The 26,662-nt window shown below is 54.6% G+C and overlaps 1 protein-coding gene and 1 long non-coding RNA gene across 2 annotated transcripts; one reads left to right on the top strand and one right to left on the bottom strand.

The window, feature by feature from the left end:
• Positions 1–896: 896 nt before the first annotated feature.
• Positions 897–26,645, bottom strand: LOC112547806 (uncharacterized). Its single transcript, XR_012897529.2, has 5 exons — positions 25,996–26,645; positions 23,245–23,353; positions 15,493–15,552; positions 3,807–4,076; positions 897–996 (listed from the first exon to the last, which is right to left on the bottom strand). It is a non-coding gene; the product is annotated as an uncharacterized LOC112547806 (long non-coding RNA).
• On the top strand, positions 14,804–23,251 carry LOC102449006 (interferon-inducible GTPase 5-like). The gene is made up of 2 exons (XM_075908287.2): positions 14,804–14,960; positions 20,711–23,251. Exon 2 carries the CDS (start codon positions 21,049–21,051, stop codon positions 22,120–22,122), a length of 1,074 nt encoding a protein of 357 aa, XP_075764402.2. The 5' UTR covers positions 14,804–14,960; positions 20,711–21,048; the 3' UTR covers positions 22,123–23,251.
• Positions 26,646–26,662: the final 17 nt, after the last annotated feature.

Below are 26,662 nucleotides of genomic sequence, written 5' to 3'. Positions count from 1 at the left end.
TGAACGAGAGCCTCACGTCTTTGTTTTATCTCAGCCTAGCAGGCTGGTGAGCGGGGGCTCGTTCCCCTTCTCCCGCTACCAGAACTCAGCCGTGTCCGTGTACAGGCCTGCGTACCAGTGCAGAGAGGGGAATGAGCTATGTTGGTGGGCGGCATTTTTGTGGAGCTAGATCTGTGCACTCACTGGAAGCTGGGCTGGGATAGGTACGCAGGTCAGAATAAAGCAACACAGCCCGGCCCCAATGGCTCTGTAAGGACCAAGATCTGTGCGGAGACCAGGCCTTTAAAAGCTCGGCAGCACCAGAATTACAGTGACTTGTGCAACCTTAGCACAGAGCCGCTGGGCATGTGGGGTATGAGACGTGCTCACAAGTGTGGCCTGTTCCCTTCCCCTCACAACACTGATTCCTCCCAGCTCCCAGGGCACTGGGGCTTTCTCCATCCCGTGAAGTTGTCCAGCGTGAACCTGGGGCCTTTCTGGAGGGCACTTTGGTCCACAACTCACAACCACACCAGGCAGGAGGCTGGGGTGGGCAGGGATGGGCAGATCATCTATCGCTGTCTGGTTTTAAACTCTACAGCTCTAGGCCAGGCTGCATGTGGCCCTGAGCAGCCCTGCTGTGCCCTGGGCAGCTGACTTGATCTACAAAATTCACAGTGAGTGGGGGAGGGGAGGTGTGATGGACTGGGCCAGGTCTGGGCACCGCTGAGGGTGTCCACTCATGGAAAATTGCTTAAAACAAGGGCTCTTTACAGCCCCAGACTGGAGACCTTCCCAAATAGGCCACAAGCCAGTCACACTGAGCGAAACCCCTCCAACACCCCACCTCTCCCTGTGCCACAATGAGCCCCGGGCCTGCACACAAATGAGGGGTTATAGAACCCAATCTCACCTACCCCGACTGGTCCCAAAGAACCAGCCACAGATCCCTGGTCAGTTTACACGTTGGATCTTACCCACAAGAGCACACTGGGCCAATCCTTTAGGATCTAAAATCTAAAGGAAGAAAAGATTGAGAGTTAGGTTGTTAAGGAGAATACATCACATGCATCGATCAGCAAGTTCTTGATACAGGCTCTCAGCAGGGCTGTTACAAACTGCCAGCTTAGAAGTCTCTGGTGCACATCCTATGGCAGGATGGGTTGGCAAATCCTTCCCGGCTCCCTGTCCCTCGCAAGGCTGCATCTGGGATCAGTAGCAAGACTGACGACAAGATGGAAACTGCCTCATGGCATTTTATATCCATTCCTGGTGTCTCCCAAGCTGGAGTGGGTCACATGGTCGAGTGACCTATCTGTGTTTCACATACTGGCAGCCATTATGCCCTGGCTGGTTTGCAGGTTTCCAGACACCTTCCTCAGGTGTGTATTGGCCACCTGGAGAGCCATTGTCCCTGGAGCCTCGCTAATTAGCATAGTCATTGACTGGACATTCCTTCCACAGCCCATTGCTTTGTCTCAGGCAGAGAACATTCACAGCACCAGCGCTGAGCCCATATTCATAACTCCACATACAGGCATCACACAAGTACATGAGTAGCACACACACAATCAGTAGGACACAAGCTTTCATTTGACACCTCCCATGGCCCCTTTGTACAGACTTTAGGGCAAACACCCCTCCTCCCTTGGAACCAGCAGTGATCTTGCTGTTCCCTGTGAAATCCCATAATGTGACAGCTGGGGTGGAGCCTTTTCCAGGCCAGGGACCGCCATGGGGAGCCTGCTGGGGGTGGTGGGGATTGTCCCTGGAGCAGAGAGGCCCTGGCTGTGCCTGTGACTGGAAAGGGCCTGCAAAGAAGTGATTGTGAGTAAGGGAGGCTGTTTGGGAAAGCTCTCCCTGGGCGGAGCCCAGCAAACAGACGGGCTCTGAGTCTGCAGAGAGGCCAAAAGACCTGCCCAAGGCACCAGAGCCACTGGCAGTTAGTGGGGCCTGCCCCAGTGGCAGGGGATTGTGCAGCTGTTGCTACCTGGACTGACACATACACACACCCTGCCCAGGGCTGTCTCCACTCCAGCCAGAGGCCTGCAAGTGCCTAGGCCAGCCAGTGTATGGGACTCTGCGATGCAGAGGGAGCCATGCGCTGGGTGGGATACATGGCGGCCAGGCAAATGCCAGTGAGATGTAGGGTTACCAGGTGGCTTAAAAAAATACTAGAGACACTTGATCTCAAATAAGAGGGCGGGGAGACAGGCCGGGAGGGGAATGAGGCTGGCCAGGAGGAGGTGCGGGGGAGGGGGAGAACCAGCCGGTGGGCAGCAGGTCTGGCTGGGGGAGATTGGGCAGAGGGTCGGGGGCATTGGGGCTGGCCGGGGGAGATGGGGGTAGGGGTCGGGGGCAGCAGGGCTAGCCGGGGTATATCGGGGGGGAACCAGCCAGCGGGAAGCAGGGCTGGCCGGGAGGGGGTCAGGAGGAGCAGGGCTGGCCTGGGAGAGGAGTGGATGGAGAGAATCGGCCAGCGGGGAGCGGGAGTGATCCGGGTGCACACGGATCCCGGGGCCCTGCCCGACCCCCGCAGGGTCCTGGTGAAGCACGAGCAAGTCCAGCCCCAGAGATTCGATCCCGCCCCGGCTCCGTCCACCCCCTCGCCTGGTTGCGAACTGTCTGGCTGGTGGACACACTGATGCAGTGTGAGTGTATCTACCAGCCAGGCAGTTTGCAACTACGTACGGATACTCCTGATAATAATAAAACTTCCTTAATTAGAAAATACCCAACATTTTATATGTCCGGTATTTTCTCAATTTGTTTCCTGAACAGAACCCTCAAGTACCAGACTGTCAGTTCTAAACCGGACACCTGGCAGCCCTTTATTTCTGGGGGCCTTGTGAATTGATTTTATTCACTCTTAGAATGTTCAGCCCGGTTTCCGTAGTACTTCAGTACAGGTGGGTGAATTCTCCTGGGACCAGTCCGGTGTGTGGTATTTCCAATGGTTGATTTGGGGCTACAGCCAGATTACTACTGGAATACGTTGATTCCTGGAGGCTCCTAGGGCACCCTATTCAGTGTGCGCAGGCCCAGCCAGGTGGCGGCACCACCCTATTATACTCCTTTAGGAGTCAAGGGCTGCAGCAAGGGGGTGGAGAGGATCCCCGACGATCCCACATCACCCCTGGGGTACTCGGGGTCTCCTGTAACATGAAGCAGGCAGCGAGGGGCAACTGGTGGGGAGGTGTGAGGCGGAGCCAGCAGAGCCGTGGCAGCGAGGGGTAACAAATGATCAGCAGGGCCGCACCAGAGAGCAGAGAGCCGGTGGATGACAAGTGACCCGCAGAGTGGGCGAGATGCCTCCTACCCCTCCTCCCTTACCCCTTCCCCTCCGATGGGAGGAGAACTCTGCAGATCACCTCTGAGCTCTGGTCTGCCCTGACCAAGGGCCGTGACTGAGGGGGGTGCAGAGAAGGGTTGGGCCTGTGAATGGGACACTTACATTGCTGGACTTGAGAGGACAAGGACATTGCCCAACTCATTTGAGTAGGGACGGTCACTCGTGGGTTTGTGTGAACTCTGTGGACTGTGTCTGTGGTGTTTTCCTGTGGACTGTGTCTGTGGGTTTTCCAAAATCAATGCCATGTTACTGCTCTCCCTTTGTATTAAAAGTTTCTTTTCCACACTTGGACTCTTCCACACCTGGACTCAGAGGTGCCCAGGGGTCTGTGTGGATTTCCCAGGCTACTGGTGGGGGCTGGAGTCAGTTCTGTGTTGGATGGATGGAGAGGAACCCAGCCCTGGCTGCTGCCGGCGCGACCTAGCAGAAGGTTATATATAAAACAGTGGAATTCTGCTCAGCCAATGTGGATTACCTCAGCACTGTTAGTTTTGGCACTAAACTAGCAATCTCCTTTGCAGCAATGAATCCAGGTTTCCTACGTGCTAGGTTGCTGTCCCGCGGATGGGGCTGGGGGACGTGCTGTGGTGCCAGCTCTCTCGGTCTCTTCTGGTGATGCTGTTCCACATCGTACGAATCGGGGACGTCTCCTCGGCACACTGTGGCGGTGTCGCTCTGCCGGCGTGGGAGGCTCATGAGGAGCGGATCCCGGCTCTCTTGCCAGACCAGCAGGGTTCAGGCCGACCTTTGGGTGAGAAATAGCCCGTTAGACGGGAGGGAATTTGTTAATCAGTTCAGGCTCTAGGTGGTGATTTATAGTTGTCTTTTATCTGTAATCGTACAGTTCCAAGCCTTAAACTGAGGACTGACAAGAAACTCTGCTGGGCCCTGGGAAGAGCCAGCTCTGAGCTGCCCTGAAGGGGCGGGGCCACAGGGAGAAGGGGCGGGGCCACAGGGAGAAGGGGCGGGGCCACAGGGAGAAGGGGCGGGGCTGAGGGCTAAGGGGTGGGGCCTCAGGCAAAAGGGGTGGGGCTGAGGGCTAACCTCCCGCCACCAGGCCTTCACTGCTGTCAGGGCTACAGAGGATACTGGGGGACAATTTGAAGGTCCTGGGGCTCTAGTCGCTCCAAGGAAGCAGTGGCCATGGCCAGGAGTCACTAGTCCCCAGGGCAGCTCCCCACTCCTCCCCAATCAGCGGCCCTGCGTAGACTTGTCCTCATTGGAATCTTTATGTGGAGCCGTGTCAGACAGACGTCTGTTGGGTTTCATGCCAGACACAGCTGAGGGCCGGGGCTGAGGCGAGGGCCAAAGCGGGGGGAAGCTCATGAACGGAGGGTGTTGCTGGCAGGGAGACAGTGAGTCCGTGCCCAGAGGCTGAGAGAAACGCCCAGGGTGCACAGACGGGAGGGTGGGACCTGTTCCCCCAGCCAGAGCTGGGCTCAGAGGGAAGCTGTCTCTGCAGGCCCCTCCCAGGAATCTCTCCTCTGCATCTGGCATCCCTCAGGGGGTCTGAGCGCTGGGGGGGGGGGGGGGGGGGGGGGGGGGGGGGCCTCTGGGTAACCCTGAACATCACCCAGAAAAGGGCTCCTGGGGGGGAATCCTGGGCAGATGGAGGAGACTAAATCCCTTAGGCCAAACCCCTCGGCTCAGCAGGCTGGCTTCTGTGGGTCCCACTCTCAGCTCCTCCTCTCTGTGCATTGTTCGGGGAGCCCAGGCACACAAAGCTGAGCTTTCCCAGGCCAAGTCCAGCCCAGAGGTTTTTTTTTTTCCCAGGCTCTGTCCATGAGCCAGTGTCCAAGCAGAGAGTAGATATGAAGAACACTGTCTTTTCCCTCCCCTATGCTATAACCACTAGACCATACTCCCCAGTCTATGGAACCAGGAGTCCTGATGCCCAGCTACCCCCTGCTCTAACTGCTAGATACCACTGTCCTCCCAGAGCTAGAACCCAGATCTGACTCCTGGTCTGCAGTGACCTAATCCCCTAGACCCCACTGCCTTTCATGGAAGGAACCAGAGATCCTGATTCCCAGAATTCCCATTGGTCTCCCCATACACCAGCCACTAGGTACCCCCCTCTGTTCCGTGGAACCCAGGAGTCCTGGCTGCTGGCTCAAAGCCAGGCATTGTACCCAAAGAGTCCAGTCTCCCACTTTGACTTCCTACCCACTAGGCTACACTGCCACTGTTCCACATCTACCTGGCAAGTCCACTAGGGTTGTCAGGCATCTACTTTTAAACTGGAACACCTGGTCTGCCCCTTCCTGCACAGTATCCCCCTTCCCCACCCTACACCTCACATCCCCATCCCCACCCCCACCTATCTCCCTGCCCCAGGTCAGAACCTTTTCCTGCACTCTATTCCTCCCAGAGCCTGCACCCCAATCCCTCTCCCCACAGGCCCACCCATCCTCTTGCCCCAGATCAGAGCCCCTTCCCAGACTCCAGCCCTCCATCCAAACCCTCTCCCAGGAACCCTCTCCAGCACCCAAACCCCTTCTCAGCACCTGCCCCTTACTGCTCCCACGCACCAACCACTTAGTCCCCAGCCCAGAGACCCCTTCTGCCCCCTAAACCTTCCAGCCGCTCCCTGGGGCCCTCCTCCCACATGCCAACCCCCGGATCCAGCTCAGTAAAGGTGAGTGAGGGTGGCAGAGAGAAAGCAACAGAGGGAGGGGATGGAGTGAGTGGCAGGTGGGGTCTCAAAATAGTTTGAAATAGTTATTTCAAAATAAGGCATGTGTAGATGCTTGTAGGGGTAAACTGAGGCAGTCAATGGTATTTTGCTAAGAGCCCCTATTTAATCCTAAATTTGAGACAGGCCTGGGAATACACAGCACAAGCAGTTAACATGACCCTGGTCGCCCTGGCAACCACATTCCAAGAGGGCCTCATTCCGATAAGACCCTGGCTGGTACCAAAACTAACTTTATGGAAGTTGTTCTCACTGTCTCTGTGACGGATTTACGGGTGCGAGCACCTCGCGCCCCCTCTTTTTGGCTCAGCGTAGAGCCGGGGGCGGGGCTCCGCGGACCCACCGCCTTCTTTATTCTCCTTGTCCCCAGCCCCCTGGGCTTGTTGACAGGGCCGCCCAGGAAAGGGGTGCGATCACCTCTCGACCAGGGATGGCCGAGAGGGTTCGGCGAACCCCGAGTTCAGGCCCCCTTCTCCAGCCGGGGGGGGGGGGGGTGTCCGTGGTGTCTCTGGGGTTGGGGTTGGGGACCTGACCCGGGCCAGCTTCTGCGGCGGGCACCGTCCGCCTTGCTTCCGGCTCTTGAGGGTTGTAGGAAGGGTGGGGGAGTGGGGGACCCGGGCCCGCCCTCACCACCGGGTCCCAGCCCGAGGCCCTAAGTGGAGTTGGCGTCTACGCGTCGCCCTCCACGGCGGATGGGGCGGCAGCCCCCGACTCCTCCGCCCACGGGCGCCAAAAGGGCCCTGCCTCGGGCTCCTTCCACTCCCTGCTTGTCCGCCCCGGCGATGGGGCTGATTGGGGTGCACTCACCGCGCCGAAGTCTCCGGGTGCGTCCCAGCGCGAGTCGCCAGCTGCTGACTCCTTCCTTCTTGGTCGCCCCGGGGGCCGAGCCCTTGGTGCCCCTGGAAGCCAGGGTCGCTGCCTCCTCGCTCCTGCCCCCTTTTCCGTCTGCCCGGCCGCCATGTTTATGGGCGCCAGGGAGTGACGTCCGGGCGTTCCGCCCTGTCTGTGCGCCGCCGCCGCCCCCGCCCTTTCCCCAGCGTGGGTCCGTGCCCCGTTTAACGCCGCCAGCCGAGGCGGGCGGGCTGGCTGCTTCCGCGCGGCCCGCCCCCTCCCCCGCTCCCGGCGGGGTGCTCTGGGTTGGGCTTGCCGCGGCCCCAACTCTGGGGCTGCGATGCCGGTCGGCGCGCCGCTTGCGGCGCGCGGTTTCTCCAGAGGGGGGGGGAGTCCCGCTCCCTCCTCTAGTGCGGACCCCGCCGGGTCCGTCACAGTCTCCCTTTAACCCTAGATAATAAACCTGGAACCCAAGGACCACGCCAACGCGAGGCAGTATCACCCCACAGTAGACGCATCATAATTTCAGCAAACAAAGTTGCCATTAACATGTCTGTTTTGTTTATGTTGGCTTATTTAGCTTGTGAGGAATAACTACCTGTACTAGTGATAAGATGTTTAATTGGCATTGGGCAGAGATGCTGTGTAACCTTCGTAGTTTATTGACTTACGTGCTCTTTTTGTCTTGCCACTAGAATCTATGAAATTGCTTCCCCTCCACCCATCTGTTGCCTATATAATATATTGTAATGTTTTGATTAACTAGTGCTCACCAGGTTAACCCCTGGTTGGTACTCCACCAGCGCTGGTGTGTAATAAATCCTCTGCTTGTTTTCACTGCATCCAGTTGTCCAGAATTATCCCCTACAGTGCTCCACTGTGACTGTGTTTTTAGGGCAGCAATATCGTCTGTTCAGGTTTCACTTCCCCATTCCCCATTTGTCCATCGCTGTGATGTCGTGTTGGTACCTTGCTAGTTGCTAGGCTTGGGCTGTGGGTGACCCCCGCAGGCTGCTGTCTGTAGCATGGCCCAGCAGGGCAGGGGATGAGTCATTATGCAAAGGGGGCTCCAAACCTGTCAGACCAATTACTTCCCAGGGAGCCGAACGAAGAAAGGAGGGCGAGGTCAGCCCTGGCTGGGGGGCAGGTCTGGAGGAGAGTGGGGGAGTTTTCTGGTTGGTATCATGGAGGAAGCAGCCTAAGCAAGGGGGCTGGAATTTAGGGGCCCAGTCTCCCCCTTCTCAAGGGGGGCTGAGGCATCCTAGGCCTGCCCTGTAACCCGATTACATCTGTGCTGTATCCTGGACTCCCTCTATTCTACTGGCTGGTGGAGTCTGTTCGTGCCACTACAGGGGTGCAGGAGACGGGAAAACCACAACGCGCCGTCACAGTCGCATGAGAGGTTTGTAGCACTAAGGGGACCGCAGAGCCCAAACAGCCGTTTGCGCCAATTGCTCCCATGTGGTGGCCCAGCTGGGTGACGCAGAAGTCAGCCGAGTGCCACGACAGGAGGGGGGGGGGGCCGTGAAGGACAGTATGGGGGCAACAGCACCACTCAGAGGCAACACCAAACACTACAGCGTTACAGAGTCACAGACATTGGGCTACTAAATATATGATAACGCTGTAGTGTAGACATGCCCAAAGAGGTTACTGGGTCACAGATTGTTGCAATGAGCCCTAAAGCAAGGGCTTTTGTTCAGTCCATGGTGTTTCGGCTCAGAGTAAAGCTTTGTCTACCCTTACTCTTGATCACCAACATTTTTGTTGTTAATGGATGCTTAAAATAACCATGGACAACCACGTTTTGCCATGGCAAGTGCACGTGTGAATGGTGCTGTCTCAGCAGGAGCACGCTCCTGCTGACAGAGCAAAACTCCCTCCCAGAGGATGCAAATGTTTTGTCACCAGAAGTGCCAACAGTGTTCACACACGGAGCTGGTCTTAGCGGTGGACAAGCCGGGTGGTTGCCTGGGGCTGCCATTTTCAAGGGGCCAGCAACAGAGCTGGTCTTAGGAGCATGACCACATTTCGGCCCCACCTCCCGAATCCTCTCCCCAGGTTCCCCCTTTTTGCTTGACAATTTTTTTTCAGGTATTTTTTTTAAAGCATCTGGCAACCCTACAAGTGAGCCCAGCTGCCAATTGATTAGAACCAGCCCTGTTCACACAAACCAAACGTAGCATGGTGTAGATGTTCGCCAATTACCGTATGCCCCAGAGTCTCCTTGGGTACGTCTACACTACAGCGCTAGTTCGAACTAACTTAGTTCGAATTAGTTAATTCAAACTAAGCTAATTCGAACTAACGCGTCTAGAACTAAAAACTAGTTCGAATTAGCGTTTTGCTAATTCGAACTAGCAAGTCCACATTGAGTGGACTCTGAACAGGGCTTAAGGATGGCCGGAAGCAGTGCCGGCAGGGCATAAGAGGAGGACTTAGAGCGTGGAGATGCTGTCTCAGGCTAGCCGAGGGCTGCGCTTAAAGGGTCCCGACCCCCACCCCGGACACACAGTTCTAAGGGGTGCCCCGCTTGCAAAGAAGTTCTGGCTTGGAGTGCCTGGAGTACCCACACTGGGCACATCACACCACTCGGCCATCAGCCCGGCTGCACTTGCCGCAGGCTGCCATCTGGGGAGAGGGGGCAATTGGGGGGCTGCAGGAGAGCTTCCACCCCCAGAAGCCCGCAGAGCCAGCCCAGTCCTCCCCATCGGGGGCTCGTACCCCATTCCTCCCTCACCTCCTTCCACTTACCCTTCCCTAGCCCCCCTTCTTATTGATGTACAAAATAAAGATAACATTTCTTCCAACATTGACTCTGTCTTTATTGAACAAAACTGGGGGGCTGTGTCTACACTGGGCCACTTATTCCGGAAAATCAGCCACTTTTCCGGAATAAGCTGCGAGCTGTCTACACTGGCCCTTGAATTTCCGGAAAAGCAACGATGCTCTACTGTACAAAATCAGCCGCTATTCCGGAAAAACTATTCTGCTCCCCCTCGGCCATAAGTCCTTATTCCGGAACACTGTTCCGGAAAAGGGCCAGTGTAGACAGCCCCGTAGTCTTTTCCGGAAAAAAGCCCCGATCGCGAAAATGGCGATCGGGGCTCTTTTCCAGAAAAGCGAGTCTACATTGGCCACAGACGCTTTTCCGGAAAAAGGGCTTTTCCGGAAAAGCAGCCTGCCAATGTAGACACTCCTTTTCCAGAAAAACTGAAAACGGAATAGTATTCCGTTTTAAGCATTTCCGGAAATTCATGCCAGTGTAGACACAGCCGGGGAGACTGGGAAAAGGAGGTGGGAGAGGGGAAGAGAAAGGCTGGGAGAAGGGAGGGCAACTAACATGATCAGGGGTTGGGAACAGGTCCCAGATGAAGAAAGGCTACAGAGACTGGGACTGTTCAGCTTAGAAAAGAGGAGACGGAGGGGGGACAGGATAGAGGTCTCTAAAAGCAGGGGTTGGGTGGAGAGGGTGCATTCAGAAAAGTTCTTCCTGAGTTCCCATAAAGAAGGACTAGAGGACACCAAAGGAAAGGAATGGGTAGCAGGCTTCAAAGTAGTAAGAGAAAGTTCCTCTTCTTGACAAAGCAAATAGTTAACCTGCGGAACTCCTTGCTGCAGGAGGCTGTGAAGGCTGGAACTAGAACAGAGTTGAAAGGGAACTGAGATCAAGTCATGGAGGTTGGGTCCATGGAGTGGTCTTAGCCAGGGGGTAGGAGTGGTGTCCCTGCCCAAAGTTTGTGGAAGGCTGGAGAGGGATGGCACGAGACAAATGGCTTGGTCACTGTCTTCGGTCCATCCCCTCCAGGGTCCCTAGGGTTGGCCGCTGTCAGCAGACAGGCTACTGGGCTAGATGGACCTTTGGTCTGATCCAGGACAGCCATTGTAAGCTCAGGGCTCAGGGTCGGGGGTCTCAGTGGACCCCCTTGATTTTCATGCACACCTGCTCCTGGGTGGCCAGGCTGGCAGCTCTCCTGCCCTAGACGGCCACTTTCCTGTGCCTAGTGCGGAGATCGTGGACGAGGTCCACGATGTCCGCACTAGCCCAGGAAGGTGCCCGCCTCTTGCGGTCCAGGGCAGGCTCCCGGGAGCCGCCAGCCTGGTCCCGGGAAGAGGGGGTGGGCTGGGGGACATCGGGTGGGTGGCTCTGTGCCGTGCCAGGTGCAGGGTCTGCTAGCTGGGTGCTGGCAGGCTTGCACCTGGCACGGGCACCGTAGCCAGCCCGTGCCCCTTTAAGGGGTCCGGGGTCGGGAGCGGGGCATAGAGTTTCCCTGGTGTTGGCCAGAGTGGCCACCAGGGAAACCTGGGGAGGGCTAGCCTCCCACTAGTTCGAATTAAGGGGCTACACACCCCTTAATTCGAACTAGCTAGTTCGAACTAGGCTTAATCCTCGTAAAATGAGGTTTACCTAGTTCGAACTAAGCGCTCCGCTAGTTCGATTCAAATTCGAACTAGCGGAGCGCTAGTGTAGCGCCTATTAAAGTTAGTTCGAACTAACGTCCGTTAGTTCGAACTAACTTTGTAGTGTAGACATACCCCTTCAGAAAGTGCTGTGCAGGGTGCCTTTGAGGGCGAGGACAGATCATTTTCCTGTGTGAGCTCACCAAAGAGAGAAGTGATGGTCCGGTTTAACCCCACCAGCTGTCTCTGGGACATTTAGGGAACTGGATGAGGTACATAGGTTGTGACAGGTGTGCGTAGAAACCATGGATCTTGGAAGGTGAGTTGCAGGGGGCAGAGATAAATGGAGCAGTTGGGGATCTGGCTGCAGGTTTTTGTTTCTGGCATTCTGGTCTGTGTTTGGAGGCCTGTTTCCTTGCAAGAAAAGGACTTCCGGAGTTTTCTGTTGATGACTCACAGCCAGGCCCCTTCCTGACAATCTCCTATTTCTGGGAAAGGGCAGCCCAGCCTGTTGCTTTCGGTTTCTATCAGATGCGAAGGTGCGTGCCGCGCCGGCCCTGGAATTGTTCCAAGCTCCCTGTAACTCAGACGGTGCTGCTGAGCCATTTCAGATTTTCCATTCCTTGCATCTTGCACACTCAGTTTTGTCAGCAAAAATTACACTGCTGACCAAAAGCATTGTAACAGCATCGGTAGTGCACATGCTCAGATCCTGCTTCGGCTTCAGCGGCCTCTGTTTGTGGTGGGCTCGCCATCTGTGTCTGAAAGAATAGATCCCACGCTGCTCTCTACCGCTGTGCTCACGGCGATGGTGACATTACGGATGGTCACACAGTGTGTCAGTGTTGGGGGGCTGGCTCATCACCCTGGTACCCCCAGCCAGCTGTCCTGGGAATTAGCTCTCTTGCCTCTCTGGATGCCTCTCTCTAGGTGGTGTCCCCCTGCGTTTCTCCTTGGTCATGGCATCCTCTTCGAGAGACTGACCTCTTGACCCAGATGTCCTGCCCATGGATCAGCATGGGCGAGGTCTAATACCTGCCTCCGGTACCGTGTGGGGACCAACAATTTGCTGACTTATGTCTGTCCATCAGACAGTCTCATGATACGGTACAGCCGGTCGGCTCTTACCTCAAACCGAGGGTTGGGCCGCAAGGTGTCCCAGGGTCACGATCTTCTGTCCCTTCCTCATCTTGCTCTCACGCGTGTCAAGAAAGGATCCTCCTGTTGTTCCTGTTGGAAGTCCTCATCCACTCCTACCTCCTCCGAAGCGAGGGTCTTCTCGGGGTCGTACACCTCCCCACGATCTCGGGATGTTTCCCTTCTCAAGCTCTTGCTCGTTGCTGGTCGCGGTTGACCCTGCCCCCACTGGTCCCAGTTGTGCAGAATGCGCCCAAATCTGTGCCAGTCCCACCCCAGGAGGACCAGGTATACGAGTTTCAAGATTAATGCTACCCTACAAACAAACTCATCTACCCCATCAGACAGGCAGACCCACCCTGTCGGATACATCTTAATATCTCCGGGGATACATTGCATCAGGACTGTACCACCTGCCCCCTCCTACTCGGGGACCAACTCTGTCTAGACCATGGTCTGGCTGCACCCAGAATCCACCAGGGTTGTCACTGGTTTTCCCTGTACAGTAATCTTTGTCTGATCCCGGGGTCTCGCTTGGAGATTAGCAGCCATGGCCTGGCCATACGCGCAGTCCATAAAGGGGTACTCTTGTTTCCAGTGGCCTTCTTGCCCATGCTCATAACATACGCTTTGGGGATTAAGGTCTGGCCTCAGCAGGTGGATCTCTTCTTCAATGCGCATTGGCCCTTCGGTCTGGGTTCCCCACCCCGGCATCCAATTAGGGGGTTGTTGGGAATCTTCCCCCTGTGTCTGTGAAGCCGCTTGTGCTCCACCGTGCCTGTTTCACCCTCCCCTTTTAACAGGGGTCTAGGTACCCACATTCTCCATCACATGGAGTACTGAAGTCATCATCCATTACCCCATAAGCATGGGTGGTCAGTGCAGCTAGGGCTGGGGGAGGTAGGCCCCCAGTTCTCCCTGCAGCCCTGTCCCTTCTGCTGAGGTCCTGCCCCCATCTTGAGGAGGAGAGGTGGAGGGGTAGCACGTTGAATGTGCATGCCCCCCACCATGGGGAGGGTGCGAGTGCACACTCACCCCAGACTCCCCATCCCAGAGCACCGGGGAGAGAGGAGAGCATGGGGCGTGAACCTCCCTGGCCCTGGTGCATGGGGAGGGTGGACACTGCCCCCATGCTGCTCCCAGAACACCTACAGTAGGCAGAGCCTGGGCTGCCCATGGTCATGAGGGAACTGTAAATAGGAAATATTTCCCCTCAACTGGACCATGTGCCAGGACTTGGGGCACAGACTAGCTGCCTGGCCAGGTACTTCATGCTGGGGCCCAACCACCAGGGTTCCAACTTGCTACATGACCTGGATCAAGTCCCTCAACCTCTCTCTGGCCCTGCCGCAGTGCCGCTGAAGCCAGCGGGAGCCGCCCGCGCACTGGAGACGACCCAGACCGGCCTGACATGGGCAGTGTGGGCTACGCTGACTCTGTTAAGTGCTCTGCAGTCAGAGGCCCTGGGAAGCAATGTACCACTTGTGCGCCTGTGACAATGGAAAGCTCCTGGGAGGGTTTTGCATGGGAGCAAGGTTCCAGGGCCCCCTCCTGGGGCTCAGGTCTGCCTCCGATCCTCTCTCCCTGGCTTGAGCAGCTCCACACGGGGAGTTAATTCTTCTGCCTCACTGTCCTCAGCTGTGAGGAGGGTCACAGAGGGTCAGTGACAATGGCAGCCTTCTGGGAAGTGGGCCAGAGCCCAATGGCTAAGCTGGACGACCTGCTTGGATACTAAACGTGCTATGGATTGGCTAGGCCCAACTATTCTTACGAAAGAGGTGACTGTTTTGGGGCACCAACATCCTCTGTTCAGGTTTCACTTCCCCACTCCCCAGACCCTTGTCCCTGGCGTGAGAGGTTTCTAGCACAAAGGAGAACTTGTTTATGATTTCCTGGCAATCTACAGAGAGAAGAATGTTTGCTCTGCCTGTGTGAAGGTGCATTGTCAAGCAGGGCTATTTGCAGGGCACCCACCCTCGGACTGGCAGGATGCACAGAGCAATGGGGACAAAGTATCCCCAGAAAATAGCAGTGAACATTCCTGAGAGTTTCTCCCAGCACCAGCCTTTCTTTCACCTGAGGAAGGGGGCTGTGCCCATGAAAGCTCCTGATCCCATCGACATGGTTTGTTCGTCTCTAAGGTGCTGCAAGACGATTGGTTGGTTTTTAAGTCTTCGCAGGCCAGTTTCACTGCACTGAGCTAAGGCTGCCGGGCGCAGCAGGCCAGGGGCTCTGCCAGAGGTCCGGGGGAACTCACTGCTTAGCTTAGCACTTCGGACACATTCTGAGAGACCAGTCCCAGTTATTTTAAAATATTTTCTGGTTTTCTGGCTGGGTGCCAACGGAAGCCTGGCGGGGGCGGGGGAGTGGCTGGGAGGCGGGGCATGATCGGTGCTGGGAGCCTGTGGCTGTGTGTGATGTAGGAGTCTGATGGGGAGGAGGAGAAGCCCTGTCTGTGCTCCTGAGCGCTGGTCAAGTGCGTTGTGGAGCCATAGCCGGACTCGCTCGTGCTTCGCTGGGACCGTGCGGGGGACAGGCAGCGCCCTGGGATCTGCATGTGCCCAGGTCAGTCCTGCTCCCCACTAGCTGATTCTCTCCCCCACCCCCGTTCCTCCCCCCAGCCAGCCCTGCTCCCCCCAACCTCCTCCAGGACAGCCCAGCTCCCCCTAAGCCCCTCCCGGACAGCCCTGCTTCCTGCTGGCCAGTTCTCCTTCTCCCAATCTCCCCTGACCAGCCCCGCTCCCCCTAATCCTCCCCCATCTCCCCTCGCCAGCCCTGCTGCCCCTGACCCCACCCTCGACCAGCTCTGTTTCCCGCCGGTCACCCCCCCCAATCTTCGCCGGCCAGCCCCACTGTTCCCGATTCCCCCACACCAGCCCTGGTTCCCGTCCCCCCCCCTCCCAGCCAGCGCCGCTCCCCTCCCAGCTGGTCCCGCCCACCCGCCTTCACCCCCATTCAAGTGTCTGGTATTTTTTCTGAAGCTACCTGGTAACCCTAACTGTGACAATTTCTCCTCCCCCGATACTTTATAACATTGGTTGCTAACTCTAAAGCATCACTTGAAGATGTTTCGGACAAAATACCTCATTTAACTTACCAGCTGTAATACAATCTGCTGCATCTGGGTAGCCGATTTGGCTGCATGCATCAGTCTTGTCTGAAATGTTAGAAGAAATATGAGGGGTGAAATTATTTATGGTTTTAAATGTGCCAATGTAAACCCTGAGGGGTGCTCCCAGACACCTTAATGACGGGCTGATCAATGTAACGACTTGAGAACAGCCTTGTTTGTCCTTTAAGTCTAAGCAGCAGCTAGTCCTAGGAAGACGTGGGGCCATTCCACCTGGTAGGGGTTTGACCAAATCATTTTCCATGGAAGGTGGAGATAGAGAGCAACAGATTTCCACCCCACGTGGGAACCTATATAAACAATGGGTCCTTTTATCTGCCTTTAGGCTGGGGAAAGGTCTGACCAACTAAGATACAAGAGAAACAAAGGGAACCACTGGAAATTCAAGTCTCAGTAAATGATCATCTATGACTTGAAGACAGGCCTGAAATAACAACAAGCTCGTCAGGGCAAGGGGCTGCTCGTCACGAGTGTTTTAGTGGATTTGAATTAGCTGTGCACTTTCATTTTAATTCTGTAATTTACTTTCTTCTGCCCGTTTTTCATCTGCAACCACGGAAATCCCACTGTTTGAACTTAATGGCTGGGAAGGGGCTGCTGTAGGGGATATTGGAGGCTCTGCTGGAAGACGGGGTCTGATCTGGACAGGGGACAAAGCCCACATGGCGGCAGGGAAGACTCAGACGTGCTCCGCTGATATTTGGAAACTCTTTAACCATATTCCTAAGGTCCTTCGGTGTCCAAGCAGCGTGTACTGTAACCAAGTCATCTCCTGCACCAGGTAGTTGTCTCAAGGGGGCCTGGATCAATAATGCCGGGTCTTGTCGGCTCCTAGTGTGGTTTGCAACTGGGCCTGGGCTAAAGGACCCAGAACTGGGTGAGCTGTTGGATAAATCGGAATCAGCTCCACTGGCTTGATGATGACAGGGCGGCGGAGGGAGAGAGCTCTCTCTAGAGGGATCAATTCGTACAGTTGACACGTGTCAGTGAGGTTTGTGCTGCAGCTTGTGGATCAGGAGGAAGCGCAGCTGGCTGAGAGGGAGAAGAAGGTAATGGCTGCTGCCGTGGGACACTGCAGAAGAAATCCACAATGTCCTGAGCTGCCTCCTCCTTGCTCTCAGTCTTAACTAATTGGGGATATAAAGGCGCCGAGGGGGTTAATGGAGTAGTTTGGGTGGGAAGGCATCTGGATGCTTTACAGTTTGTTTTTAAATCCTGCACTTGAGTTTTTAATTTTTCCTGGAAGTCTTTAGATTCCGCAGTAAAGACTCATGGAGTCTCTTCGTGGCTTCCTCCCACCAATAGACAAATGGCTCCCACTGTATACCAGACATTTTTGGTGATTTCAGGGTTTCTCTGAGGAATAAAATTTTATCTAGATTGAAGGTACCTTCTATTGGGAATTGTTTAGATGGAGTCTCACGCATGTAAAAATTCCAGTTTCCCAAATACCTGCAGGTCCTAGGACCATAATGAAAGCTTTTTTTAATTATTTTATTTTTTATTATTTTAAGAGGAATAAGGGATTTTTCAGAAAAGGCTTTATTTTCCGAAAGATCCGCGTCTAGACTGGCGCTTTTTTCTGGCAAAGCTCCGAGCCGGAAAAAAGTGGCAGCCATGTTTATGCTAATGAAGCAGGGGGGGATTTAAATCCCCGCTTCATTTACAATTGCGATGTGTCTAATTTGCATCCCTTTTATGGAAAAGGGATGCAGTCTAGACACAGCCCAACTGAGGCCTAATAAGCACAGAATAGAGCGGAAGAATGACTTCTCGTGTCTTGCTCACAACACACCTGTTAATGCAGCCCAGAAACAGCTTTGCTTTTTTTGCCACAGCATCACACTGCTGACTCATATTTAGCTTGTGGTCCACTATAACCCCTAGATCCCTTTCTGCCGTACTCCTTCCTAGACAGTCACTTCCCATTCTGTGTGTGTGAAACTGATTGTTCCTTCCTAAATGGAGCACTTTGCATTTGTCTTTATTAAACTTCATCCTGTTTACCTCTGACCATTTCTCCCATTTGTCCAGGTCATTTTGAATTATGACCCTATCCTCCAGATTAGTCGCAACCCCTCCCAGCTTGGTATCATCTGCAAACTTAATAAGCGTACTTTCTATACCAATATCTAAATCGTTGATGAAGATATTGAACAGAGCCGGTCCCAGAACAGACCCATGTGGAATCCCACTTGTTATACCCTTCCAGCACGATTGAGATCCATTAATAACTACTCTCTGATTACGGTTATCCAGCCAGTTATTCACCCACCTTCTAGTAGTCCCAGCTAAGTTATATTTGCCTAGTTTATTGATAAGAATATCATGTAAGATGGTATCAAATGCCTTACTAAAGTCTAGGTATACCACATCCACTGCTTCTCCCTTATCCACAAGGCTCGTTATCCTATCAAAGAAATCTATCAGATTGGTTTGACATGATTTGTTCTTTACAAATCCATGCTGGTTGTTCCCTATCACAGAGTTCTTGCGTTAAAGTATTTGCCCAAGAGAGCGTCTATATTGGCTGGGACTCATCGTGAGAACGATGCACTTTTGCGCAAGAGAGCGTCTACGTTGGTGGGACGCTCTTGCGCAAAAGCAGGAGCCCAGAACCATTTTGGAGAGGGCAAAAGGGCACCAGCCCTTTCCGGGGGCGGGGGCTGGATCTCCTTTGAAACACATTCTCAAAGGGATCTCCCTGGACAGCCGTTTCTCTCCTGCTGCGAGCTATAGGACCTCTTGCAGGGACTGACAGCTGCAGCAGTTCTACTTGTGGTTGCTCTCTGCCTGTTGGACACCACAGCTTGTGCCTTAGTGCCATTAGCTGATTTTTTGACCTCAGCTCTCTTTGTGTGCCATGGAGCCAGGGGTGGCCTTGTGCCTGCTCTGGCCCCTTCCGGCCATCTTGGAATGCCTGCAGCTGCTGCTCCAAGCTGCTGCACTCCTCGTCCAGGACCTCGAGGTGCAGGTCGCTCTGGACTCCCTCACCAGGGAGGCCTCGGCTTCCCTGTGGCATCCCCACCCCACCGTGGAGAGGCCCTTGTGGAGACTGGACACCGGTACCGACTGGTGGGACTGGCTGGTCCTGGGCCGATGGGACGACCAGCAATGGCTCTGGAACTTTCGCATGCGAAAGCGGACGTTCCTGGAGCTGTGTGCCTGGCTCCCCCTCGCCCTTGTGAGTGCAAAGTGCAACACTCACCAGTGGATCCTTCCCCGGCCTTCGATGATGCACGGGAGACGTCGGGGTTTCGGAGAGGACCCCCAGCTGGAGTTTCACGCTGCTCCCCTGGTCCTCCTCCTCCTCCAACCCACTGGGCAGCTGTTCCTCATCCCCCGTCTCACTGGGCCTGGTGACGGGGGGGCGCCTGCTGGTGTCAACTGGCACCGAGGGTCCCTGGGATGTTGCCTGGCCCAGGATACCATGGAGCCGCTGGTAATGGGGGCAGGTGTTGGCTCCTGCCCCCTGGCCCTCGCTGGCCTGGACATAGCCCAGGCACAGCTCCTTGACCTTAGCCTGGACCTGCTTGAGGGTCCGGGCTGGATGACCCTGCTCGGAGAGCGCCTGGGCCATGCAGCGGAAGATGTCTGCATTGTGCCAATGGGACCGGGTGTCGTGGAGGGTCTCCTCATCAACCCAGAGGCCCAGGAGGGTCTCGATCTCCCCTGGGGACCAGGACGGGGCATGCTGCTTTGTGCCCCTTGGGGCTTCCTGCACTGGGGGTGCAGGCTGTTCCCCCTCTGCAGCGGCCATCCTGGTGGTCTGGTGGCTGTTTGGGGAGGGAGGAGAGCCGCACGGCAGAGCTGGGTGGCAGAGATGGCAGAAGGGCTTCTGCCTCGTGGCCTCTGCCGGCTGCGGCTGCCTTTAAGGGGGCTCGGGTTACCAGGAAGTCCAGAGCTGCCTGCGCGTACGGAGCGTCCAAGAGGCCACTAGGGCTTTTTTCCGTTTGGACGGCTCTTGCGCAAAATCTCTTGGCTGCCTGTCTACAGCAGCCTCTTGTGCAAGAACAGTTACGCAAGAGGGTTTCTTCCTTAGCGGGAGCGTCAGAGTCCTTGCGCAAGAAGCCCTGATTTCACACATTAGAACGTCAGTGTTCTTGCGCAAGAACACACGGCCAGTGTAGACAGGCAGCAAGTTTTGGCGCAAAGGCAGCTGCTTTTGTGCAAAATCATGCCAGTGTAGACGTAGCCAAATTCCTTTGTCCCAGCTTGAAATTCCTGCCTACATTCCTATCGGCCACTCCACCAGGCTAGGTGTAGTTAACCCCTTAGTCCCCAGGCTGCTGGCTAACCCTCATAATCATGAGAACCCTACGCCCTGTTGTCGTAATCTTTGTACAAAATATGCCTTGTGAGGTATCATTTGAAAACTGATACTCAGACGTTATCAATATTCTGCGTGGGCATCCAGGGGCTTAGGCAGGAGAAGACCCACCCTTCCTGGCCCCGCCCACGCTCTGCCCCCAGAAGGTGCAGGGTAGATCCTGGGTTGCCCTTAAATTCAAAAAGTAAATGTTGGACATGAAAAGGTTGGAGGCCCCGGTCTGGAGGAACAAACCAACCATGTCATTTCTCTCAAGAGTCCAGGAGAGGGCTGGACATTGCAGAGCACATGGTTTGCAAAACAATCAGGACCAGGTGTCTGTTGGGGTCCCCTTGCTGGTTGTAACAAAGGCTGGTGGAAGCTAGAATGTGTCTGGCATGTTGCTTGTAGGCTGCACGGTTTCAAGCTGCTGGACCAGAGCTGCAGCTACCCATAGGTGCTCAGGGAGTAACTGACTGTGAACATCCCAGTTTAGAAGTTACAGCCACAAAACATTCTGAGGTACCCAGGATTAAGAGGCAGGCAGTGAAACAACCTCTCACTCATCAGGTTTGTCCCCCAGACTGTAACATTCACCTCCAGAGTCCACTAGCCTGATTCTCCTCCAGTGAGTAACTCTGATTTCAGAGGCCTTGATTTTTCAGCGCCTCCTAAAATAAAATTCTGTCTCTACTGGGATTAGTCACATACGTGTTCAATGGGGATTGAGATTTTTCTAATTAACTTTTTGTCCTCTGCAAAGCATAACTCAAAAAGTGATCATAAAAGGCTTTTTCTTCTTCCTTTTCAATTGTGTTGCTTAATAAGAAATAAACCGATGGATAATAATCTAACTCTTTCTTTGCCTTTTCTCAGAATTTAGGAATCTGCAAACCAGATCGGACCCCTGCTTCATCTTCTAGCCCAACTTCTTGTCTCCAAGTGTGACCACTTTGAGCTGCTGGTCAAGGGGAAGTGCAAGAAACTGCCTGGTTCACAGTGATGTGATAACCTTCCTACATGGGGTGTTGGTTTCACGATCTCTGTTTATTAATGTTTGGACTGTGCCCTGAAGCATGATGGTTTGTTGCCTTTGATGTCCTTTTCCGAGTGCTGCTAAACTCCTGGATTCAATAATATTACGTATCCCATTTATGAGAGTTGGCTTGGATCCAATTTTCTGATAGTAAGAAATAGGAGCTATTAATGCCATCATGTCAACAGAAGAATTCAAGGCAGCTGTCAAAACAGGTGACCTTTCAAAAGCAGTTTCTATTGCAAAGATGATTCTTTCAAGGTGTAATGTTGCTGTTATAGGAGAATCTGGCTCTGGTGTATCTTCCTTGATTCATGCAATTACAGATACGAAGAATAATGATAAAGGTGCTGCCAAAACAGGGACATGCCAAACTACACGGAAAAATGACTACCCATTTCCCAGTAATAATCGTGTAACTCTCTGGGATCTGCCAGGAATTGGCACATGTTTTAAAGAAAGCCAAAACCTTGAGAAAGCACATTTGAGCCATTATGACTTCTTCATTATCGTCGCCTCTGAACGCTGCACAGCCATCCATTTCAGCCTTGCCAGAGAGATTCGGAAAATGGGAAAAGGCTTTTACTTTGTGCGCTCCAAAGTGGACAAGGACTTGGATAATGAAAAGGAAAAAGGCTACTCCGAGGAGAAAACTCTGGACCAGATCCGAAAGGATTTCAACAATCGTCTGCAAACTGCAGGGATTTACTACACTGATGTGTTTCTTACATCTATTCAGAATCATGACAAGTATGATTTACCCCGCCTGAAGACCTACATTTCATCCATCCTCAGCAGACATACTGAGATGTTATTTACCATCTCTCGCTCTGTCCTACAAGAGAAGAAAAAGGAGATCCAGGGGACAACATGGAGGCCAGGTACCCTAGGTTTCGGTCTCTCTGTCGCTTTTATCTTCTCTAAGGAGGCGACTGCTGCAATTGTGGCAGATTGTATGAAAGATTATTGCAAGGACTTTGGCCTGCATGACAGTTCCCTCGAAGCAATTGCTAACCAGACTCGGAAGCACATCAAAGACCTCACAGATGTTATGAAGACTCCACTCGCCTCAACAATAACATATGCTGATATAAAGACCAAGATGGAAAATAGAGCAGGGAGCGGACTGTACTGGTGGCTACCAGTGTTCAGTTCAGGTTATGCTTTAGTTCAAATACAAGAGGTTCTGGATGCGTTTGTGGCGAACCTTGCCGATGATGCCCAAAGTGTGCTGACCGAGGCTTTGCAATGAGAATGGGAAAGTTAAAATAGAGTTGGGGGACCTTTGGGGTTCTCTCTTTCCCTCTCTCCCCTCCCCCTTTTCTCACGTGCCTTTGAAGGCTCACGCCAGACATGTAGATAGCGGAGTGGTACATACGTGGAAGGAAATAGTCATGTGACTGTATGAAATGTTAACGGTTACGTGACTATTCGATGGTCCCTGGGGGAGGGGCTGGCAGCCAATGCACTCCAGCCCCTCTCCCAGGGAGCCCCCAGTCACTCTGCATTGCTGCTGCTGGATCAGAGGCAGCAGCGTGGGGTGCCAGGTGGGAGCTGGTCCGCGAGGGGAGCCAGTTGAAAAAGGGCTCCCCTCACCCTGCGCTGCTGCCTCTGATACAGAGGCAAGACCATGGGGTGGCAGCAGCCCCTGTCCACAGGGGGTCCGAGCTCCCCATGGACAGAGGCAGCAGCACATGGGGAGGAGAAGCACTCCACAGACAGAGGCTGCTCCGCATCCCACTAAGTAGCCCCTGTAATGTTGTCTGTTCATCTATCCCTGCACACACATCTATCCCCCATACACGGGTGCTGGGGTTTCTGGAGATTCCACAGTAGGTGGGTGGGGGCTGGAGGATCTCAGGGGGGGTGCACTGAGGACTGAGGGGTGTTGGAGAAACAGGATGAGTGGGTGTTGGGGTTTGGGGTAGGATTATCAATTAATCACAGTTAACTCATGCAGCCGACTCTAATCAATCAAGCACAATTTAAAAAACATAAAGAGATTGCAGTACGGTACCGGTAGGAGGTGAACGAAAAATAATATTTCTTTTGTTTTTACAGTGCTTTTGATCTGTAATCAAAAATAATGTGAGTGCTGTAGACTTTGGATTCTGCTTTGTAATTGAAATCAGTATATCTGACAATGTAGAAAAATCCAGAAATATTCCACGAAATGGCGAGCTCTTATTGTGTAACAGCGCGATTCAGCATCATTCTTTTTTTAAATTTCTTGACAGCCCCGGTTTCTGGATAGGTGAGTGGGGGGCCTGGAGGGTCTTTGGCGGTGCTGGTGTTGGTGGATGGTATCTAAAGGGTCTCGCATTAGCGGTTGTGGGGACAGGTGGGAGGCTGGACTATGAAATACCAACTCTACCTGTTACACCAGAGCTCGATGCGGGACTCACAGCAGACGAGCTAAGCAAGGTCAGTCATTTGCCGTCAAGTGGCAAGGCTTTTGGAAAAGATGCCATCCCAGCGGAAATCTGCAAGCGTGAAAGACAACCTGTTACCGTTGTGACGAACCCCCCTCCCCCGCTTTATGAACTGGACTGATGGACACAACTATGCAGAACTCCGAGATGCTTTGGACAAAACGTTTGAGGGAACCTATCGCCCTCCATGTCACAGTCTGCCGGGGCTGTAGATCTTGCTTTGGTGTGTGTCTCACCCTTGTGTGATGGGATAGGAAATGGCTGATGGCTTTAAATGTGCAAACAAAAGCCACCCAGGGTGTTTCCTTCGATGTCTGAGTGATCACCAGTAAACAGCTTCCTTTGTCCTTTGAATCCAAGCAGAGACTGGTCTTAGGAAAACTTGGGACCACCCCAGCGGGTAGGGGCTGGTCAGGTAACTTTCTGTGAAAGGGTGGAATGTAGAAACAGAGAATTCCCACCCCAAGTGGGATCTATAACACCAGGGCCGGCTTTAGGCCAATTCAACCGATTCCCCCGAATCGGGCCCCGCGCCTAAGAGGGTCCCGCGCTGGCTGCTCCCCTCCCACAGCTCTGTGACATGCCGTGCTCAACAAAAAATCTTGGTTGCCGGGGCTCCGTCGAAACTGTTCAAATTGTGCCCCGGACTTCCCAAAGCCGGCCCTGTGTAACACAATGGGGAACTGGCTGTCCCTTGGTCTTTGCCTGGCATGGCCACCAAAGAGGACAACTAAAGAGTCCGAGGAAAGGGGACTTCCCTGGTTTGGAGGCTTGGCTGCAATAAGGACACTTTTAGGGTGACTGTCGTGATCGTGAGTGTATGTTGGAATTGGCTCTTGCATTATGGTTGTTTTAAACTTGCAATTCACTGTACTCGGCCTGTTTTCACTTGCAGCCACTGAAATCCCGCTGCTTGTCCTGAATAAAAACACTTGTGTGTACTATCCAGCCCAGTGTAAACGACTGTTACAACATCAGTGCACACACCCTCCTTTCAGTGCTACAGGGGGCTGGCCGGGATGATAGATTTGGGTTCTGAGCCCATGTGAGGAGGGGTGTCCCAGGAGGCCTTGGTGCAGAACTCACTAGTGCACCAGGCAGGGGGCCTGGGGTGGGCAGGGGATCAGATTAGACCATCTACAAATCTTTTCTGGTTTTAAACTTTGCAGATCTAGGCCAGGCTGCGTGTGGCTCTCAACAGCCTCTGCTGTGCCCATGGGCAGCCGGCTTGATCCACAAAACTCACAATGAGTGGAGGGAGGGGAAGAGGGGAGCAGCTCAGCCATGCAAAGGGGCTACCAGGGGCAGGGGCTGGGTATAGGGCTGTCAGATGGTTTAACAAAAAATACCAAACACCCCCAAAAACACCCAGAAAAATTCTGTTGAGAAAAAAAAGGCAAAGATCAAAGCTGACAAGCAAAAAAAAGGGGGGGAGGGGGCTGTGCCTTTAAAGGGCCCTGCACGCCTCACCTCCCTGCCCCCCGCCATACAGGGCAGGGGAAAATTGTCCCCACTGGGCTTTCATCCGAGGGAAACAGGAAATGAAACATGCGGCATTTTCTGGGGTTTTTTACCGGGCGGGGGACCCGAATACTGGGTGAAAACCAGACACCTGGCAACCCTCGGTGGGTGTGGTGATGACATCGTAAGGGCCTTTAGCAGCCCCAGATCTAACCATGAGTGAGTTGGGGAGGTTTGGAGGGGGGCAGCTGAAGATCCAAGAGTCGGCCAGGGCAGGAGCGGGTGCACCAGCGACATCGCACTGCCTGGGTTCTTCACGCTGCCGGCTGAGCTCAGGGGGTGCCCCCTTGGCAGATGCAGGGGGTGGGGGCAGGGCTCACCTGCGGGATGGGGGGCACAGGAGGAATTACAAGTGGGGCTGGGAGGGTGAGTTGATGCGGAGGACGGGGGCTTGGGAATGGCTGGACGGAGCCTTTGGGAACAAGATGGATTTAGGAATTCGGGGCGTGATGGCTCCTGAGCCCACTAGGGCACCGGAAATGGGAGGAGAGTTCCCCGCACGCTGGGGAGGGACAAACAGACCTGCCTGCACCAGCGGATTCTCTAACACAGCTCGTGATCTCAGGGGCCTGACTCGGGACTTTCAGCCTGCGGGCTGGGCCGTGCAGAGGGGCTGGATGGCTGCGGGGAAGGGGAAGAATGGCTGGGAGCTGAGGGAGGCTTTGGGGCTAGGGGGCTTTTGCTGCCGGCAGGGGCAGAATAGCTCATTTTGGGCAGACTTACGGGTGCCGTGCGCTCAGGGGACACCAGGGCTGGACACAGGATTCCAGCAGGAGTCGCACCCGCGCCAGGCCCAGAGGGGAGCTCTCCAGTTCCCCTGTTTACACCACTGTGACATCCCCAAGGCACAATCCAGAGCAGCGGGGTCAGCCTGGCCCGCTAACTGAGGACACGCTTAGCTCGGCTTCGCTGCGGTAGCCTCCCGGCAGCCGGCTCACACTCACCCCCGCCCTGCGCACCTCTCCCCGCTCTCTGTGCGCGCTTGCAAACCGCCAGGCCCACCCAGGCCTTCCCAGCCTGAGTTACCCCCGGGGCACCCCAGCTCACTCCCAGCCCAGAGTTAGACCCGGAAAGGCCCCCGCCCCGTACTGCCCTGCCCACTCCTGGGCACAGCCGGCTCCTACAAGGTCCCTTCAGTTATGAACAGAAACGATCCAAGCCAACCTACTTACCTCACGTGGAGTGTCCCAGACCCGTCCATTCAAACCCGCGGGATTGGGCGCAGCAGTGGGGCAGGCGTATTAATGACGGGGGGCGAGACTGTAAGTGAATCCAAGGCAGAAATGCTGCAAGAAAAACCAAGACGAAAGGCAGCCGGGGCCGTGACAGACCAGGGGGCGCTGAAAGCAGAATTCTCACCACGTGTTCCCAGCAGTCACTGGCCGGACTCCGTGGGCCAGGACCCTTCTTCGGGGTCATGGTTGCTCCCCGGCCCTGTCTCACACCGTGAGCCCATGCTCAGAGCGAGTGAGAGTCCTGGGGGGGGAGTCGTCCCCTTTTCAGAGGGTCAGTCCCTCCAGGGACCACACTTCCAGGAGAGGCTGTTTCCAGCTGTTTTTCCTCCTCTGCCTGGGGTTTCGGTCTCTGCCCTTCCCACTTGACAGCTTTGCTGAAGCTCGCACACCTGCCTCCTGGCATGCGCCACAGACCTGGGCAACAACCTCTGTGTGGGCAGGGCGGTGGGGTGTATCGTGTGTTGCCAGCACCCTCCAGTGGAGCTGTAGCACTTTGCACACACTGTCACCACACGTCATCTGCAGTCTGGGGGTTCTCGAATGACACCTCCCCACCATAGTGAAACAAAAAGCCAGTTGTGTAACACTTTAAAGACTAACAAAA

The sequence above is a fragment of the Pelodiscus sinensis genome, chromosome 22, assembly GCF_052426305.1.
Source record: "Pelodiscus sinensis isolate ZL-2025 chromosome 22, ASM5242630v1, whole genome shotgun sequence".
Classification (NCBI taxonomy): Eukaryota; Metazoa; Chordata; order Testudines; family Trionychidae; genus Pelodiscus; species Pelodiscus sinensis.
Note: the sequence above shows the minus strand (reverse complement) of the source record. Positions and strands in the feature narration are given on the sequence as shown.

Bases quoted from the DNA above. Each gene is read 5' to 3' on its own strand.
- LOC102449006 (XM_075908287.2), top strand. From the start codon at position 21,049: ATGTCAACAGAAGAATTCAAGGCAGCTGTCAAAACAGGTGACCTTTCA.